This window comes from Anguilla anguilla, chromosome 4 (assembly GCF_013347855.1).
Source record: "Anguilla anguilla isolate fAngAng1 chromosome 4, fAngAng1.pri, whole genome shotgun sequence".
Lineage (NCBI taxonomy): Eukaryota > Metazoa > Chordata > Actinopteri > Anguilliformes > Anguillidae > Anguilla > Anguilla anguilla.
In genome coordinates, this window is record NC_049204.1 from 63,476,745 (window position 1) to 63,494,967 (window position 18,223).

At 40.5% G+C, this 18,223-nt stretch overlaps 2 protein-coding genes across 2 annotated transcripts in view; both read right to left on the reverse strand.

Moving 5' to 3' along the window:
• LOC118225171 (CMRF35-like molecule 8) overlaps positions 1-16,869 on the reverse strand; it is a 34,686-nt gene extending 17,817 nt beyond the window's left edge. The window contains exons 1-3 of the mRNA XM_035413251.1: positions 15,751-16,869; positions 12,419-12,742; positions 12,116-12,262 (exon numbers count right to left, since the gene is read on the reverse strand). Of these exons, the coding sequence (XP_035269142.1) occupies positions 12,116-12,262; positions 12,419-12,742; positions 15,751-15,877 (598 nt within the window). The 5' untranslated portion in view covers positions 15,878-16,869. The remainder of the gene's footprint in view (positions 1-12,115; positions 12,263-12,418; positions 12,743-15,750) is intronic.
• The window catches only part of LOC118225773, a 218,164-nt gene that overhangs the window by 137,679 nt on the left and 62,262 nt on the right, over positions 1-18,223 (reverse strand). The window contains exon 7 of the mRNA XM_035414675.1: positions 17,390-17,499. Coding sequence (XP_035270566.1) covers positions 17,390-17,499 — 110 coding nt within the window. The remainder of the gene's footprint in view (positions 1-17,389; positions 17,500-18,223) is intronic.

Below are 18,223 nucleotides of genomic sequence, written 5' to 3' on the forward strand. Positions count from 1 at the left end.
TATTAACATTTTTAGTTTGTCCAGCAGAGGGCATCAGTACATTATTACGTAGGAAATTGAAAGTATCCTTTTTGATCCAGCAGAGAGAAGCAGAGTCAAACATTTGAAATGGGCTAAATGGTTGCATTTGATGGGAATCCTCAGGTTCCTCACGTTGCATAGCATCCGGGACTCTTCCCTTGTGCATATAAACCAATGAACTCTTCTTATACAGTTCAGTGATGTAAACAGAATTGCTTTCGGGACTGTCATCAAACTCATTGCTGCCCCCTATTGAGCTGACAGGGAACATTCACGCATACATATCAATACAATTTGGGTTAAAATATGAAAACCCTTTAGCACAACGAATAAAGGTCCTAAAAACAGTGAAAGGAATGAAGGAAAGTTTATAAAGATAATTAAATGCAACTTCCATGAGTCACAGAGCCTTGAGATAAGTATCTTATATGATTTAAAGGGTTGATATTTCTTGGGCAAAGAGCAAAACTGCAGAGTATTATGCCCAGAATTAGCTTTAATCCAAGAACAAGCTGCTAATTACTCTTAATCTGACGCTTTACTTGTCTGTTAAAGGGTGATTTATTCTCCGGTCACATTACATCAGAAATAGCTAAGAATGGCATGAAGAATAAATGCCCCAAATGAACACCCAAAGGCATTGAGTCAGTCAGATCTACTATTTCTATACTGTGCTGCAAAGCTTACAACTTCTTTAATAACAGCCTACACTGTTTAAATGCATTAAATATTGGCAAGTGAAACCTGTGTGGTCATAATTACTGAATGTCCCGGTCTGTGTGAAATTAAACCATCAGTGGAATATGAGTAGAATTTGCAGATAGAGTTTGCCATGCAAGAAGTTCCTGCTTCACTGAAGATCTGACATTCAGGAACCAAAACCCCACAGAGTGACAGACGGTCAAACAGTTGTGATTATTCTTAGCGCTACTCAAACAGCAGAGTGTGAACCCTTTACGACAGCCACCATGTGTCTGTAATCACTGAAATGAGAGAGAAAGAGAGAAATATCAGGGGAATGTAGAGGTAGTAAAGATGCCATATGACAGCAGTTTCTGCTCCTAGTTACAACAGTAGTTACGGACTCTTACTTCTTATGTTTTGGAAGCAAAAAGAATGATCTGCTCAACTGATGAAAAAAGTGCAAATCCATCTAAACTTACCTATTTTGTATGCTGGCCCAATAAGCTGTAAATCACATCATCGGCTGTTCCTGCTGGAGACTGGTTAGGGGAGTGTGTGGCCTGTACAGAAGAGGACATGCATACACATTTAGTCACTAAAAATGAACTATACTGAGAGGTATACAAACATTTCTAGTTTCATATCAAGTGGGTCAGACAAAACCTCAGTTTGAAACCCCTAGACCACATAACTGCATGAAACCTGAACAGCTCATTCTTGTTTCTCAGACTTAAATAGCTGTTCCAGTGGTAATGCAGTTCTGTGGAGATTTAAACTCCAGCTAAGCACACTGTAATTGACACCCTGTGTTTTCAGTGTGGACATTTGAAGAAGTAAATCAAGGTTAAAAGACTAGTGATCATACCTACATGTTCACCTTTCCCATTGTGTGCCAGTTAACCTACTGATATCTGCTGCCTGTGTACCTGACACTGAAATATGGTGAACAGTCTCACCTGTGGATTTTGCAGGATGACTGAGTAGTACATGACCTCATCTGCACACCTCTCAGATGACTGGGACAGTAAGAGGGAACAAGTTTCTGTTACTGACCAGAGTTCACATCACATTACAATCATTTAGCCAATGCTTTTATCCAGAGGGAAGAACAGTAGCTAGGGTTAGGATTCGGAACTTGTTACACAGCTATACCTATACTTTTATCCAAGAAAACAAAATCTGAAAAAGATAGGATCGCTAAACATCTGTAGGAAGGAAGAAATGAGACTGAATTTTGTGAGTGATTCTCTGCAAAGACACTTTGTAAATGTGTGAGAAATCCAACCACTATCCCACCTGTGACTGAAGTGGACTCATTCTGTGTGATGATGACCGTGTCTTGGGGAACACTGTGCTGTAGGTCGCTTCATCCTCAGAGTCTACAGTCTGCTAGGAGAGAGACACAACGAGAAACTCATCATAATGGCTGGTCTATCTGTACAGACCTCTGCCTTTTAAATGGTACAGTAGGGCCATTCAACAGGTGGACCAGGTACAAGCAAGTGAGCTCATTTCCAAGAGAAAGGACATCAAGCTACAGAGTGAAGAAAGAGCAATATCTACATTTTATTATAAAATAAATCATAGTAGTCATTCAGATGGCTGCCCATCTGTGTGAATAGAGCTAGTGTCTATAGGCTTAGCCTCATGTTTGCAGATTCCCAGTTCTACATGTTCAACCAGAAACTTTGTGTGGCTCGAAGTATCCAATCTAAGATTGTTCTGAATTTAATTTAATTTGGTAAGTGCAGCTTTTCTGTATATGAACTTCTTTCACATGAATAAAGAACTTTCACACTTTGTTGTAGGCAGTAATTTTTTCCACAGGACTACCACTCCAAAGTCACCATTTGTCCTTTTCCATTCTGTGGCTCAGCTCATATTTTGAATGATTTGTGTCTGACATTGACCCTCAGCTTTCTCGGCAGAGAGAAGAGTGTAAAAACCGACGTACTGTCACCTCGTTTCTCCTGTCCTCTCTTGCTCTCGCGTTCGCCTGGACGCTCTCTGTAAGGAGACACACGATGAGCTGTGATAAGAGAGCGCGATCAGGACAGAGCTGTGAGACACCACCCCCCCCCCCCATGAGAGCCCCTACTGCCTGTGGAATTCTTGTGACTCAGTGTATTCAGTGTATTCACTAATAGTGTGCTGACTGATCATATACACAGCATCCAAATGATACTTCAACACCCAACATGCTTCATATGGATACTCACTGTGTTTCTTCCACAGCTTCCAGGTAACCATAGCAACAGCTACCGCCAGCAACAGTACCCCTGATGTCATCAGGACGATTATGAGGTCTGAAGGGCTTAACAGCAGTAACAGGGTGCATGAAATTTAAACTCAGCAGCATGCTTTAGGGTCATATATCCACATTACGGGATTCCAGTACTACTGCTGCTGAAAGAAATGAGAAGCTCTGCTCTGAAATGATGCTGCATTTGAGCTGAATATCTGGTTTCATAACATTTTATTTCATAAAAATATATTTGTAAAGATACAAAACTTATCTTCTTTTACTTTTTTATTTACACCGGCATTTTAAATGTCAAAATGAGATTCAGTGGTCACGTTAACACACAGTGTGCGTTTTGCACCACAGACACCATAACAAAATAATAACTCCTGTTTCTTTGAGCCAATCGTCTTTCGGTATCTGACACTGTGCTCTTTATTGATTATATTTACACAGCCTTAGAGTAGCTGCAGGAGGACGCCTCATTGACTTTGAAAAAGGAATGAATTCTGGGGCACATTTGTCAGGAAAAGCAGTCATTTTATTAAAAATAATGGTGGTCCAACATCCTTTTAAGCATGTTACTTTTATTATTATTATTTTATTATTATTAATTTCTTTTTTAAAAAGATACTAAGCTGAATATTTAGCGGGCTTTTCCTTCATACATATCTTACCTTTTATTGTAAGTGGTAGTGGGTGGAATAGATGACCAAGGTATTGTGACTGCCAACATCTTTGAGGTTGAAGGCTTGGTGGCTGTAGCTGATGTGGTTGCTGTGCTAACTGGAAGAGATGTGCATAGTGCTCTTGATGTTACACATTGGGTTGCTATGAAGTGTCAGAAGAGAAAACACCATTTATTCCCGTCTGTTTTTCAACCCTCACAGACATGAAGTGACAGAAAAGACCATTTAATATTCTATGATAAAATGCATTGTTATACAAGATCATTTGATTTGAGTTCTTTACTTGTGGTGACTGTGGTAGTAGTAGTTTTCTGAGAGACAGTGATGTGTACAGGGATCTGTAGTTCTCCAGCAGCACACCAATACCAGCCTGTGTCCTCCCTGTTCAGCTCCCTCATTGTCACAATGAAGACATTTTCAGAGCGGTCGTCTTTGATCTCTGATCTTCCAGATTTATCAGAATTCACTTCCACACAGACGCCCCCAGCCCTGCACCACTTCTTCATGCTGCTTGAATAATTACTGACACTGCACTGCACACTGACATGGCCCCCTTCCACACCGGTCACCTCCTGCTGGTCAACACAGAGTCCAGAATCTGAATAAAAACCATAGAATAAAGACAAAAATATAAAGCATTGTATCTGTTAAAAATCCCTCAAAATCCCAAAAACAGAACTAACTGCACAAGGCCCTTGATTACCAAAGCAAATCATTTCCATAGTCTCATGGATTCAGCCTGGGAGTGGGTTGTAAAAAAAATGCAAGAAATGCCACCACACTCTCATTCCTTATGTAGAGCCTAAATAGTTTTACAGAGTAACAATGATATTTTCAAATACACATGACTGCACTTGTATATGTTTTGGTAAAACTCAGTGTTGCTAGGATAACCGCAAAGTTCACTCATTTACCCCCAGTGCAGCAGTCTACAGTAGAAAGTATCGTGAGGAAATCATGAGGAAAAGTGAAGGTTGGGAAGCAGGTCTCGCTGGCTGTATTACGTGCTGAACCAATCTCACCTGCAGTGACTGACAGGTACAGAAGCGTGCCCTCATCTCCACCCCCATTGATCTCTACACCACACCAGTAATATCTAGAGTCCTCTGTTTTCAGATTTGAAATGGTAACAGTGAAGACATGATGGGTGGGGTCATCAGTGATTGATGTTTCACCTTCGACTTTTGGAAAGTCAGTGCGTACTACAGTACGACACGTATTCCAATCTAACCCCCGACACCAGTATTTCACATGCTTTTCATATTTCTTATCATAGTGGCATGGGATGGTGACAGATCTTCCTCTCTGCACTGCTACTTTACTCAGTGTGGACACAGCGTCAGCACCTGCAGAGAGAAACACACACTTCATCAGTTTGGGTTCATTTTACCATCACAATGGAGTAAACCTCAGTCTATAAGGCAACTGACTTCTGATTTGAGATCCCCTCTGTATCTGTTACTCTCTCTGCTTTCTCCCCTGTCTGAATAAAGTACATCCCACCCTTATCTGGTCCACATAAAGCAGTCTTGGTGAAATGTGGTGTTTAGCCCTCTGTGAGTGGTGTGCCCTTATTACTGAGTACAAACATCACCAACGCACTTATTCACTCAAACACACCATGACAATAAGTGTAACCAACACATTGGGTCTTAATAAAATTTGGACTAACACAGCAACATATAGAACAAATTGTTACAATAATCTTGTAATTCAATTCATTCATTAATATTCAAATGTTTCTTGAACATTCCGTTAAATCGTAGATTTTTAAAAATGATAATGCATTACACAAATGAAAAACTAAAACATAAGCACATTTGGTAATGGTCTCCTACACATGCTTGATAGTAATATTCTGACATTTTTTATTTTTCCTTTACTTATACGTAGCCTCATAACATTGAAATCTCTTTTATAAGACAGATCAGCAGTCACACACTCAATACCTTTAGAGAAACAGAAGAAACAAGAGTAACGTGGTACAAGAAAAACTTGGAACAATGGTACCAGCAAACAGTGTGATTAAATGCATTTACATTCAGGACCTGTGTTGCAGTTACCCTGCTTTTGCATTCATTCAAAGAGACAAGTGTCAAGATTCAATTTCTTCAAGGATGTGTTCCATTACCACCAAGTCTAATAAACGCAGCTTTTCAACTGTAGAATTACATTCAATTACAATCTCTTAGACAGTCTTATCCAGAGCAGCATACAGAAGTGGAGATGTACATCACTCTGGGGGAAATGGGTGTTTGCAGATGGGGAATTTAAAAGTATGTTTTGCTGGCTGCTGGGTGGCTCACAAGTAAAAGCGCCGTAAGCACCACAGTCTCGGTTCAAATCCGACCCGCTCTTGTGCTGACAGTGGCCAACAGCCCTGCAGGGGCGGCACACAGCCGGTTATATGTACAAAGGGATATATGGGAGGGATTAAACTGACGGGGATAGCACTGTTTGTTGCTTGAGCGACCCCTATTGTCTGTCCAGGGGCCTGTGGCTGGCTCTCTGCGCGTGCGTATAAATGGGTCTCCTCCACCCCTGCTCTGGAATGCGTGCGCAGCTTGTGGTTGAGGTGTGAAAAGAAGCAGCTGGCTGGCACCGTGTGTTTCAGAGAACAACCCGAGACGAGTGTCTTCACTCTCCCGAGGTGGTGTCATTACCTGAACGGTGGATATGCATCGATGGCGTCTGTCTTATTTCGGTACTGGTGTCATTTGAACATATTGACTGAACTCTGGATGCAAGACTAAGCATGCATAACTGTGTGCTTATTAACGTAGGACATTATTACTCATTATTAGCACGCTGGCTAAGGCAGTGCAAGTTAAGTAGTAAGTTAGCATCATCCGTTCTGGTAATTACACCAGCATTTGGGACGTACATGAGCATGCTTGTACATAGTTTGTGAATTGGACATTCTAAATTTTGGTGGGGCAGGAGATGCCAACTTTAAAAATTAATTTACAACTCATTTAAAATTCTAAGAAAGAGCCTGTAAATCACAATATTACAAGTCGAGCAATGGTAAGATAGGAGTTTTTGAATGATTTTCGAAAATCGGGCAAAACGAGGCCTAGGTGCAGCTAAGGAGGTCAGGCCCTCTTTGGTGTATAAGATGCAACTGTGTGTGAGTGACCTGGCAGTTATGAAATGGAGAGCACCATGGTACACTGCATCTACAACACATAGATAAGTAACAGCAGCATGTATACACAGAACAGCATCATAAATTAAGCCTAAATTTAAATTACAGGTTAATAAAATACAGTAGCCTGTGCAAACTAATTCTTGCTTCCGTGAAAAAAAGGCCCATACATTTTAGAACATACTCTCTGGATGTCAGTGTCTTTACATGCTGAGACTTTTAAATGCAATGATTTCTAAGGGGAAGCCTCAGAAAATAATGTGTGCAAAAGTTCTCACAAACATATGTATTCTCCTTCTGTTCTCAGTTTAATCATTTTATTATTAGAGGCAGCAGAACAGCATTATTTCCTGTGGCTAAACCTCTCTGCCCACCACAATAAAGAACATAGCATATTTTCCTGTTGGGTTGAAGCTATTTCTGTGAGAGTATTCACCCTTACTGAACAATACCATAGCAACTTCACATCCAGTTTAAACTCAGAGCTATTTGAATCATGCAAAGTATGTGAAGGCTTGACTTTACTTAGAATATCACGCATACTGATGTGAGGAATTAATCATATTTTTGTTGCTTTTAGACAGTTACAAAAATATATAAACTATTAAAATACAGGTTGTTATTTTTTGGGTTCACATAGCTTTTAGTGATTATGAATGGGCCATTTTAGCGAGACTACATTCTGGTTTTCCTGAGAGTAACAATGATGCTCTCAACTGCTGTTCACTGTGCTGTAAAAGTGTCTGCCAAATGATTGCAATATATTGTCTAATATAATATATTCCCCTGTACAACTACACAATGCACAAACATTACAATTTCATCAGTTGAGATTTATGAAAAGGATTTTTAGTATGAATTGGTATCAATGGCTTTGAAAATAAGAAAGAAAAGAGTATGCAGTGTAACAGTCAATGAAAAAGTTTTTTAAGGAAACAAAAAAAGAAAAGACCATCAATTGCAGACGTGCAAACATAGTTTCTTGTGGCTTCATGAATTATTTTTTAAACTGTGATTTTTATTCATCGTAAATTAATGTTTTAAAAAAGTAAACTTGCCCAGGGCAAGTAAAAGGAGTTGCAAATGTATCCAGAATGTAAAAAATATTTTAATTACATTATAGTCATGTTCTATTCATGTAAACTCCAGACTTCAGTATAATTCATGAATTCAAGTTTATGGCGCAGAAAGTCTCACTGCTACAATGCTCCAGTATTCAGTACACAGAGAGAAACGAGTCCTACCTGGCAGTGCAGGGAGGAAGATGATGGAGAGGAAGAGTAGCTGAGTGGTAGCCATATGCATGATGCTTGTTTGTGTGTGTGTGTGTGTATATCCGTAAGAGGGTTCAGCTCGTTTTAACATGATTCTCACTTCCTGTTCCTCTCAGTCCCCACCTCTTTGGTCCCTCGTGCTCTGCAGCCTGTGATCTCTCAGTGGCCAGAGCAGGATATCTATCATTATCATTTCCTGCATCTTTATGCATTATCTATTCACTATTAGTTGTTTTGTTTATTATCATGTATATGTATTATATTTCTAACTTTATAATACATATAAAACAGGATAAAAGTCAGCTTTCAGCCAAGAAATCTCTGACCTATTGAATATGATACAACACAGGACCTCTGAGCATGTTGTAAATATTGAGCTCCCCAGTTTGTTGGCTTTTGAATGCAGAATCCAGAGTTCTCACATACATGAAGACATGAACAACTTAGAATTATACTTTTTTTGTGCCAGTCAGCTATACCACATTAATTTAATCATCTAGCAAAGATATGAACATTTTTAGTTTGTCCAGCAGAGGGCATCAGTACATTATTACGTAGGGAAAATGAATGTATCCTTTGTTATCCAACAGAGGGCAGCAGAGTCAAACATTTGAAATGGGATAAACGGCTGCATTTGCATTTGATGGGAATCCTCAGGTTCCTCACGTTGCAGAGCATCCAGGCCACTCCCCTTGTGCATATAAAAAAATCAACTCTTCTTGTACAGGTCAATTGGGACATTTGTTGGGATTCAGGAATACTTTATTATTGTTTGCTTTTGTAACCAATTTTAAACAGGCTTCATTGTAAGTAACTCATTGGGAATTATATATCATAATGCAGACAACATTTACCTTCTGTAAATATGTGTAGCTTGTTACAGTACATAGTCAAAAAAAAAGGTTTAAGTCATATGTGCACGATTACCATTATTAATAAACATCATCATATATAATTAAAATAGGATAAAAACTGTGGCAACGTGGTGATAGGTGCAGATATTGAGGCATTAAAGCTGAGGCTGGAACGATTCTGGCGATGATGACATCAGAGCGGATCTACATCTAATAAAAAAGGGAAAAAACAATTTCGGTACACAATTCATATGGAGAGGGAAATCGAGTACTACGATAGATCAAAAAAAAAAAACATTGCGTACCACATCCATGGTCAGTAGATTGCAGGGCTCTGCGGTGTTATTTGCGTAACGTCCCACGTCTTCTCTATTCTTTCTCGAGTGCCGAGCTCCTACTGCATCAAACACACGGTAGAATCAGGGCCGGCCCATGGCGTAAACACTCCATGCGGTTGTTTAGGGCCACAACCGCTAGGGGGGGCCACACGACCACAAGGGGGGGGCCACACGATCCAATGTTTATTTAAGGTAAATAACGTTATTTTCGTATTTACGTTATTCACCGGACCTATAGCAGAACTAGCGGTATAAATTGAAAATGGAATAATAATACAAGGATGACACGACTTACTGCGGTATTGCCAAATCTTCCAAAAGGCGACGGCGGAGCATATTAGGAACACCAAGGCAACCCCGGTGTGGCGTAGTGGCCCCAGAGTCCGTTCCAAGCTCGTCGGTGCACTACGCAGAAGAGACTGGTTTGAGTGTCATTCAGTGAGCGCACCACAGATAATGTTTCTGTATTATCTCCTCAGTAGTGTCGCACATTGGAACTCATTTCCAAGCCTCTGGTTGCACATCAGTGTGTTCCCTGCAGGCAGCAAAAGCACTGAATGAGCTCCAGTGCAGCTGCTGTCTCATGGTCAACAACCCGCCTGCTTACAGGAAGTGGGAAAGATGCTCACAGACACATCAGAGGGGATGGACATAGACTGGCCTCACTTACTGAAAGAGGAAACGCTAAGGGGAGAACACAAAACTCACCTGGAACAGTGCTGGCTTCCGTGTTCCGGACAACTGGTTTTCTGGACAGTTGAAGGTGCTTCTGCTGTCCTGGTCAATTTGTTGTTCTCTTGGGGTCGAGAGAGAGATGTGGTGGTATCTGTCAGCAAATGCAAAGCCCAGTCTGAAACGTTTCCCATTATTTATTTATTATTTTTTTAATCTCAAAGGTACACTTCTAATGTTCAAATCAAAACTTTTGTATTTAGGATAAATTACTAGACATTTGTCACAGTATTTCACATTGTACCCCAGTCTTTAAACCCTTACAAACGCAAGCCTATAGGTCAAGAGTGACAGGAAAAGCTCCCTAGGTAGCCTATAGGAAGAACCCTTAGAAGGGGCCAGGCTCAAGGGGCCCGTCCTCCTGTGGCTGCTGAGGATGTGGATGGCTTGTGACCAGCTAACATGAATGTGAGAGATGTTCACCATGCTAATATTGGGGGAAAGTTTTCCCAAGTTTTCAAAGGAAATAAATCAGTCACTATCTGATAAATTTACATTTTACTCTACTGGATGATATTGCAAGTGTTTCTTTATCATCTACAGCTCCTGCACTATGGATCTACTGTTAAATGTTTCAGTTATGAAATAATATTTTGGTCAAAACGCTAGGATTACATTAAGACAATTCAGTGTCGCTCAACTAAAATACATCAAATACTTTATAAAATGTCTGTCTGTGTGTGTGTGTGTGTGGGTATGTCAAATACCCTCTTTCTCAACTGTCCTTTGGTCGGTTGAGAAAGAGGGTATTTGAAAACAATGACCTGAATATAGACACAAAAACAGATGCATGTAAGGCAGTATGTCTCTCAACCCTCCTGTATGGTTGTGAAGCATGAACAACATATAGCCGGCACATAAAGCTCCTCCAGGCCTTTCACATCAAGTGCCTACAATGCATTCTTGGAGTTTATATGGCAGGATCACACACCCCACACTGATATACTGGAAAGGACCAATTGCAAACATATAGAAACCATCATTTCTCTGCATCAATTCGCTGGCTCGGACATGTCACAATAATGCCAGAACAACGCCTTCCAAGGAGGACTCTGTATGGCCAGCTACACCATGGCAAGCGCTTGGCGGGTGGGCAGAATAAGGATCAGGTCAAAATAGCCATGAAGAAATGTAACATCAACCCGGCTAACCAGGAAAACCTAGCTGCAGAGCGATCCATCTGGAGGCGACAATGTGATGTCTACAATGTGAGGGTCTACAAAAACTAGAGACAAATATCACAAATGCACTCCATGAAAAGCATGCAAAAAGACATGGACGCCTGCCAACACTTAACCCACCAACACCAAACCCAACATTTGTGTGTCTTGAATGTGGTAGAGAGTGCAAGTCACAAATCAGACTTTATAGTCACCAAAGGACACACCGGTAAATGCAGAAGAAGAAGTCATCATTGAACTCGATGGCCTACCTTAAGCAAGGGTGTGTGTGTGTGTGTGTGTGTGTGCGGGTGTGTGTGTGGGTGTGGGTGGGCATGTTTTACTATCTTTGTGAGAACCAAATTTCCCCACAAGAATAGAAAGATGAGGAAAACTACGCAAGGTGGGGACTTTTTACTGGTCCCCACAAGTTAAAGAGGCTGTTTTAGGGTTAGGACTTAGGGTTAGGGCTAGGGTTACAATTAGGTTAAGCTTAGGAGTAAGGTTCGGCATGTAGTGGTTGGGGTTAGAGTTAGGGTTAGAGGTTACGGAATGAATGTAAGTCAATGGGAAGTCCTCACAAGTATAGCAATACAAACATGGGTGTGTGTGTGTTGTGTGTGTGTGTGGGTGTTGTAACACTGAAGTAATGTAAAAGGAAAACAGAACTCCTTACTTGCTCTCTACAAGCCAGTGACACCCTACAGTCTGCACATTACTGCAAGAGAGTGCTGTCAGCAATGGGTGAATAAATTCTATGATAAAATGCATTGTCATACAGGTTTGTTTAATTTGAGTTCCTTACATGTGGCGACTGTGGTAGTTGTAGTTTTCTGAGAGACAGTGATGTGTACAGGGATCTATAGTTCTCCAGCAGCACACCAATACCAGCCTGTGTCCTCCCTGTTCAGCTCCCTCATAGTCACAATGAAGACATTTTCAGAGCGGTTGTCTTTGATCTCTGATCTTCCAGATTTAGCAGAATTCACTTCCACACAGGAGCCCTCAGCCCTGCACCACTTCTTCATGCTGCTCGGTTCATTATAGTGGCACTGCACACTGGCATGGCCCCCTTCCATTCCAGTCATCTCCTGCTGGCCAACCCAGAGTCCAGGAGTGCCTGATCACCACGAAATAAAAACAAAAATATAGCTGTAGCAATGTCCTTCTGTACTTAAAAATAGTCACATGTTTGAAAACATGGTGAGAAGTGAAGATTATTAAGAGGTTGGGAAGCAGGTCTCGCTGAGTGCGGCGTGTGCTGCAGCCATCTTACCTGCACTGGCATCCAGGTACAGATATGTGCCCTCATCGTAACCCCAATCAATCTCTACATAACACCAGTAGTATCCAGAGTCCTCTGTCTTCAGCTTTGTCATGGTAACAGCGAAGACATGATGGGTGGGGTCATCGGTGACTGATGTTTCACCATTGGCTTTTGGAGAGTCCGTGCGCACTAGAGTATAACATGATGACCACATTGACCCCCAACACCAGTATTTCACATTATTTACATATTTCCTATCATAGTGACATGGGATGGTGACAGATCTTCCTCTCTGCACTGCTACTTTATTCACTGTGGACACAGCACCAGCACCTGCAGAGAGAAACACACACTTCATCAGTTTGGGTTCATTTTATTGTCAGAACAGAGTAAAGTGCAGTCTGTAGAGCAGCTGACTCTCAGGGTATGTGTGAATCCCCCTGGAGGTTCAACCCCCTGCCAGGGCACCTTCTGATTGGAGATCCCCTCTCTATCTGTGACTCTCTGCTTTCTCCCATCTGAATAAAGTACATCCCATACTTTTCTGGTTCACAGAAAGCAGTCTTGGTGAAATGTGGTGTTTAGCCCTCTGTGAGTGGTGTGCCCTCCTTACTGAGTGCAAACATCACTAATGCTCTTATTCATTTGAACACACCATGCCAATAAGTGTAACTGACACACTGCATCTAAGAAAAATTTTGTCTAACACACCAACATCAAATTGTTTTGATGATCTTGCAACTCAATTAATTCCCTGGAGCTCGTTTTTAAACGTTTTAAAATGATTTTTTAAAATTATAATGCATCATACAAATGAAAAAATCTGAATACAAATAACTTTTTGAGTAATGGTGTCCTACTCATCCTTGACAGTAATATTCTGTCATTTTTATTTTTCCTTTATGTATACGTAGTCTCATAACATTGAAATAACTTTTATAAGACAGAAAAGCAGTCACACACTCAATACCTTTACAGACACAAAAGAAAGACATAAGAGTAACGCGGTACAAGAAAAACGTGGAACAATGGTACCAGCAAAATTAAAAACATTTACACTCAGGACCTGCATTGCAGTTATCCCACTTTTGATCAAGATCCAGTTTATTCAGGGATGTGTTCCATTACCTCCAAGTATAATAAAAGCAGCTTTGTAACTGCAGTATTACATTAAATTACAATCACTTAGACACTGTTATCCAGAGCAGCATACAGAAGTGGAGATGTACATCACTCTGGTGAAATTGGGCGTTTGGGGATGGGGAATTTAAAAAGCATCTTTTGCTGACTGCTCACTTGGCAAACGTGCCATAAGGCACCACAAACACAATTCGAATCCGATCCACCCCAGTACTGACAGTGGCCAACAGCCCTGCAGGGGCGCCTCACAATTGGTTATATGGGCAAGGGGATATATATGAGGGATTTGTTTGGCAGGGGAAGCACTGCTCGCTACTTGAGCAACCGTGAGGCTGGCTCTCTGCGCACGCGTATAAATGGGTCTCCTCCACCCCTGCTCTGGTGTGTGTGCGCAGCTTGTGGCTGAGGTGTGAAAAGAAGCAGCTGGCTGGGACCGTGTGTTTCAGAGAACAACCCGAGACGAGTGTCTTCACTCTCCCGAGGTGGTGTCATTACCTGAACGGTGGATATGCATCAACAGCGTCACTCTGTTTCTGGGTCAGGTGTCATTTGTACGTATTGACCGTTTTATTGGATACAAAGCTAAGCATGCACAACTGAGTGCTTATTCGCTTAGGATCTGCGTCGGACATTATTACCCATTATTAGCATGCTGGCTAAAGCTGTACAAGCTAAGTAGTTAGCTAACATCCATCATTCTGGAAATTACAACAGCAACGGGCATATTTGCGCATTCTTGTACATGGTTTGTTAAATGGATATTCTAAATTTGGGTGGGACTGGAGATGCAAACTTAATTTTTAAAAATGAATTTAAAATTCACTTAAAATTCTAAGAAAGAGCCTGAAAATAACAGAAATGCAAGTGGACCAAAGGTAAGACAGGAGTTTCTGTATGATTTTTGAAAATCGAGCACCAGAGTTGAGGCCTAGGTGCAGTTAAGGAGGTCCAGCCCCCTCTCGTGTATAAGATGCAACTGTGTGTGAATGACCTGGCACTTATGAAATGGAGAGCACCATGGTACACTGCATCGGAACACACAGATAAGTAACAGCAGCATCTATACACCGAACGGCATCATAAATTAAGCCTAAATTTAAATTACAGGTTTAAATATATATATATATATATATATATATATATATATAGTAGCCTATGGAAGCTAATTCTTGCTTCCATGAAAAAAGGGCAACATATTTTAGAACATACTCATTGGATGGCAGTACCTTCACAGGTTGAGAAGCCCCAGAAAATAATGTGTGCAAAAGAGCTAACAAACAGGTGTGCTCTCCTTCCACTCACAGTATATCATTTTACCATTAGAGTCTGCAGAACAGCATTATTTCCTGTGGCTAAACCTCTCTGCTCACCACAGTAAAGAACACAGCACATTTTCCTGTGGGGTTGAAGCTATGTCCGTGAGAGTATTCACACCTACAGAAAAATACCATAGCAACTTCACATTCAGTTTAAACTCAGAGCTATTGTAATCAGGCAAAGTATGTGAAGGGTTGGCTTTACTTAGAATATCACGCATACTGATATGGGACATGAATCATGATTTTATTGTTTTTAGACAGTTAAAAAAATATATTATCTATTAAAATACAGGTTGTTGTTTTTTGGGTTTACATTGCTTTTAGTGATTATGAATGGGAAGCGAGGTTTTTAGCGAGACTACGTTCTGGTTTTCCTGAGAGTAACAATGATGCTCTCAACTGCAGTTCACTGTGCCAGAAAAGTAATGTAATATAATGGATTCCATTGCACAAATACACAATGCACAAACTTTACATTTTCATCAGTTCAGATTCATGAAAAGGCCTTTTACATGAATTGGTTTCAATGGCTTTGTCAATATGAAAGAAAGGAGCATCAATTAAAATGTTTTTTAAAGAAACAAAAAGAGAAACGGCCATGAATTGCAGACAAACATAGTTTCTTGTAGCTTCATAAATTCTTTTTTAAACTGTGATTTTTATTCATCGAAAATTAATTTCGTAAGAAAGTAAACTTGCCTAGGGCAAGTAAAAAGAGAAGCAATTGTACTCAGATAATATTTTAAATCACAAAAAAATCATTTTCATTTCATTATAGTCATTTAAACACATGTAAACTCCAAACTTCAGTATAACTCAATAATTAATATTAATATGCTACAATGCTCCAGTATTCAGTACACAGCGAGAAATGAGTCCTACCTGACCATAGAGAGAGGAAGATGATGGAGAGGAAGAGTAGCTGAGTGGGAGCCATATGTGTGTGATACCAGTTTGTGTGTGTGTGTAAGTCTGTATGTCCGTTAGAGGGTTCAGCTCTTTTTAACATGATTCTCACTTCCTGTTCCTCTCAGTCCCCACCTCTTTGGTCCCTCATGCTCTGTAATCTGTGCTCTCCCAGTGACCAAAGCAGGATATCTATCATTATCATTTCCTGCATCTTTATGAATTATCTTTTCACTATTGGTTGTTTTATTTATTATCAGCTATATGTATTATATTGTTAACTTTATAATACATATAAAACAGGGATAAAAGTCAGCTTTCAGCCAAGAATTCGCTGACTGATTGAATATGATACAACACAGGACCTCTGAGCATGTCGTAAATATTGAGCTCCTCAGTTTGTTGGCTTTTGAATACATTCAGAGTTCTCACATACATGAAGACATGAACAACTTAGAATTATACTTTTTTTTGTGCCAGTCAGCTATACCACATTAATTTAATCATCGAGCAAAGATATGAACATTTTTAGTTTGTCCAGCAGAGGGTATCAGTACATTATCACGTAGGGAAAATGAATGTATCCTTTTTTATCCAGCAGAGGGAAGCAGAGTCAAACATTTGAAATGGGATAAATGGCTTCATTTGCATTTGATGGGAATCCTCAGGTTCCTCACGTTGCAGAGCATCCAGGCCTATTCCCTTGTGCATATAAACAAATCAACTCTTCTTGTACAGGTCAATTGGGACATTTGTTGGGATTCAGAAATACGTTATTATTATTTGCTTTTTTAACCAATTTTTAACGGGCTTCATTGTAGTTAACATATTGGGAATTATATATCATAATGCAGATAACATTTACCTTCTGTAAATATGTGTAGCTTGTTACAGTACATAGTCAAAAATCACACAGTTGATGTGCACATAGTCAAAGAGCGTTAGTTTTAAATCATATGTGTACTATTACCATTATTAATAAACATCATCATATATAATTAAAATAGGATAAAAACTGTGGCAACGTGGTGATAGGTGCAGATATTGGGGCGTTAAAGCTGAGGCTGGAACGATTCTGGCGATGATGACATCAGAGCGGATCTACATCTAATAAAAAAGGGAAAGCACAATTTCGGTACACAATTTATATGGACAGGGAAATCAAGAACTTTGATTGATCAAAAAAAAAACATTACGTCCCACATCAATAGTCGTACAGTCTCCTTTGTTATTTGCATAACGTCCCACGTCCTCTATTCTTTCTCGAGTGCTGCGCTCCTACTGCATCAAACACAGAATAATCGTTCAATAAACAAACATTCGATTTTCACATTAACAGTTATCTCCCCTCTACCCAGAAACATTAAACCAGTTATGCATTTCATTGTATTCTCGTTGTTTTTTGTATTGTTATTGCCAATGGTTCCTTCCTATCCCATGTGCCCAAGTACACAAACATCCTTCAGGGTAAAAAAAATTCATATTTGGCTTGAGGGTGTTTCATACAAGATTTGCCAAAGGTGCCTCAACAAAGTACTGAGTGATGCTAGCAGTAAACCTCCATGTGCCAGTATAACGAAAATTGGATTAATAATAGAAGGATCACACGACTTACTGCGGTATCGCCAAATCTTCCAAAAGGCGACGGCGGAGCATATTAGGAACACCAAAGCAACCCCGGTGTGGCGTAGCGGCCCCAGAGTCCGTTCCAAGCTCGTCGGTGCACTACGCAGAAAAGACTGGTTTGAGTGTCATTCAGTGAGCGCACCACAGATAATGTTTCTGTATTATCTCCTCAGTAGTGTCGCACATTGGAATTTATTTTCAAGCCTCTGGTTGCACATCAGTGTGTTCCCTGCAGCACACTCTAATCTGCAGGCAGCAAAAGCACTGAATGAGCTCCAGTGCAGCTGCTGTCTCGTGGTCAACAACCCGCCTGCTTACAGGAAGTGGGAAAGATGCTCACAGACACATCAGAGGGGATGGACATAGACTGGCCTCACTCACTGAAAGAGGAAAAGCTAAGGGGAGAGCACAAAACTCACCTGGAACACTGCTGGCTTCCGTGTTCCGGACAACTGGTTTTCTGGACAGTTGAAGGTGCTTCTGCTGTCCTGGTCAATTTGTTGTTCCCTTGGGGTCGAGAGAGAGATGTGGTGGTATCTGTCAGCAAATGCAAAGCCCTGTCTGAAACGTTTCCCATTATTTATTTTTTTATTTTTTTAATCTCAAAGGTACACTTCTAATGTTCAAATCAAAACTTTTGTATTTAGGATAAATTACTAGACATTTGTCACAGTATTTCACATTGTTCCCCATTCTTTAAATCCTTACAAACACAAGCCTATAGGTCAAGAGTGGCAGGAACAGCTACCTAGGTAGCCTATAGGAAGAACCCTTAGAAGGGTCCAGGCTCAAGGGGCCCGTCCTCCTGTGGTTGCTGAGGATG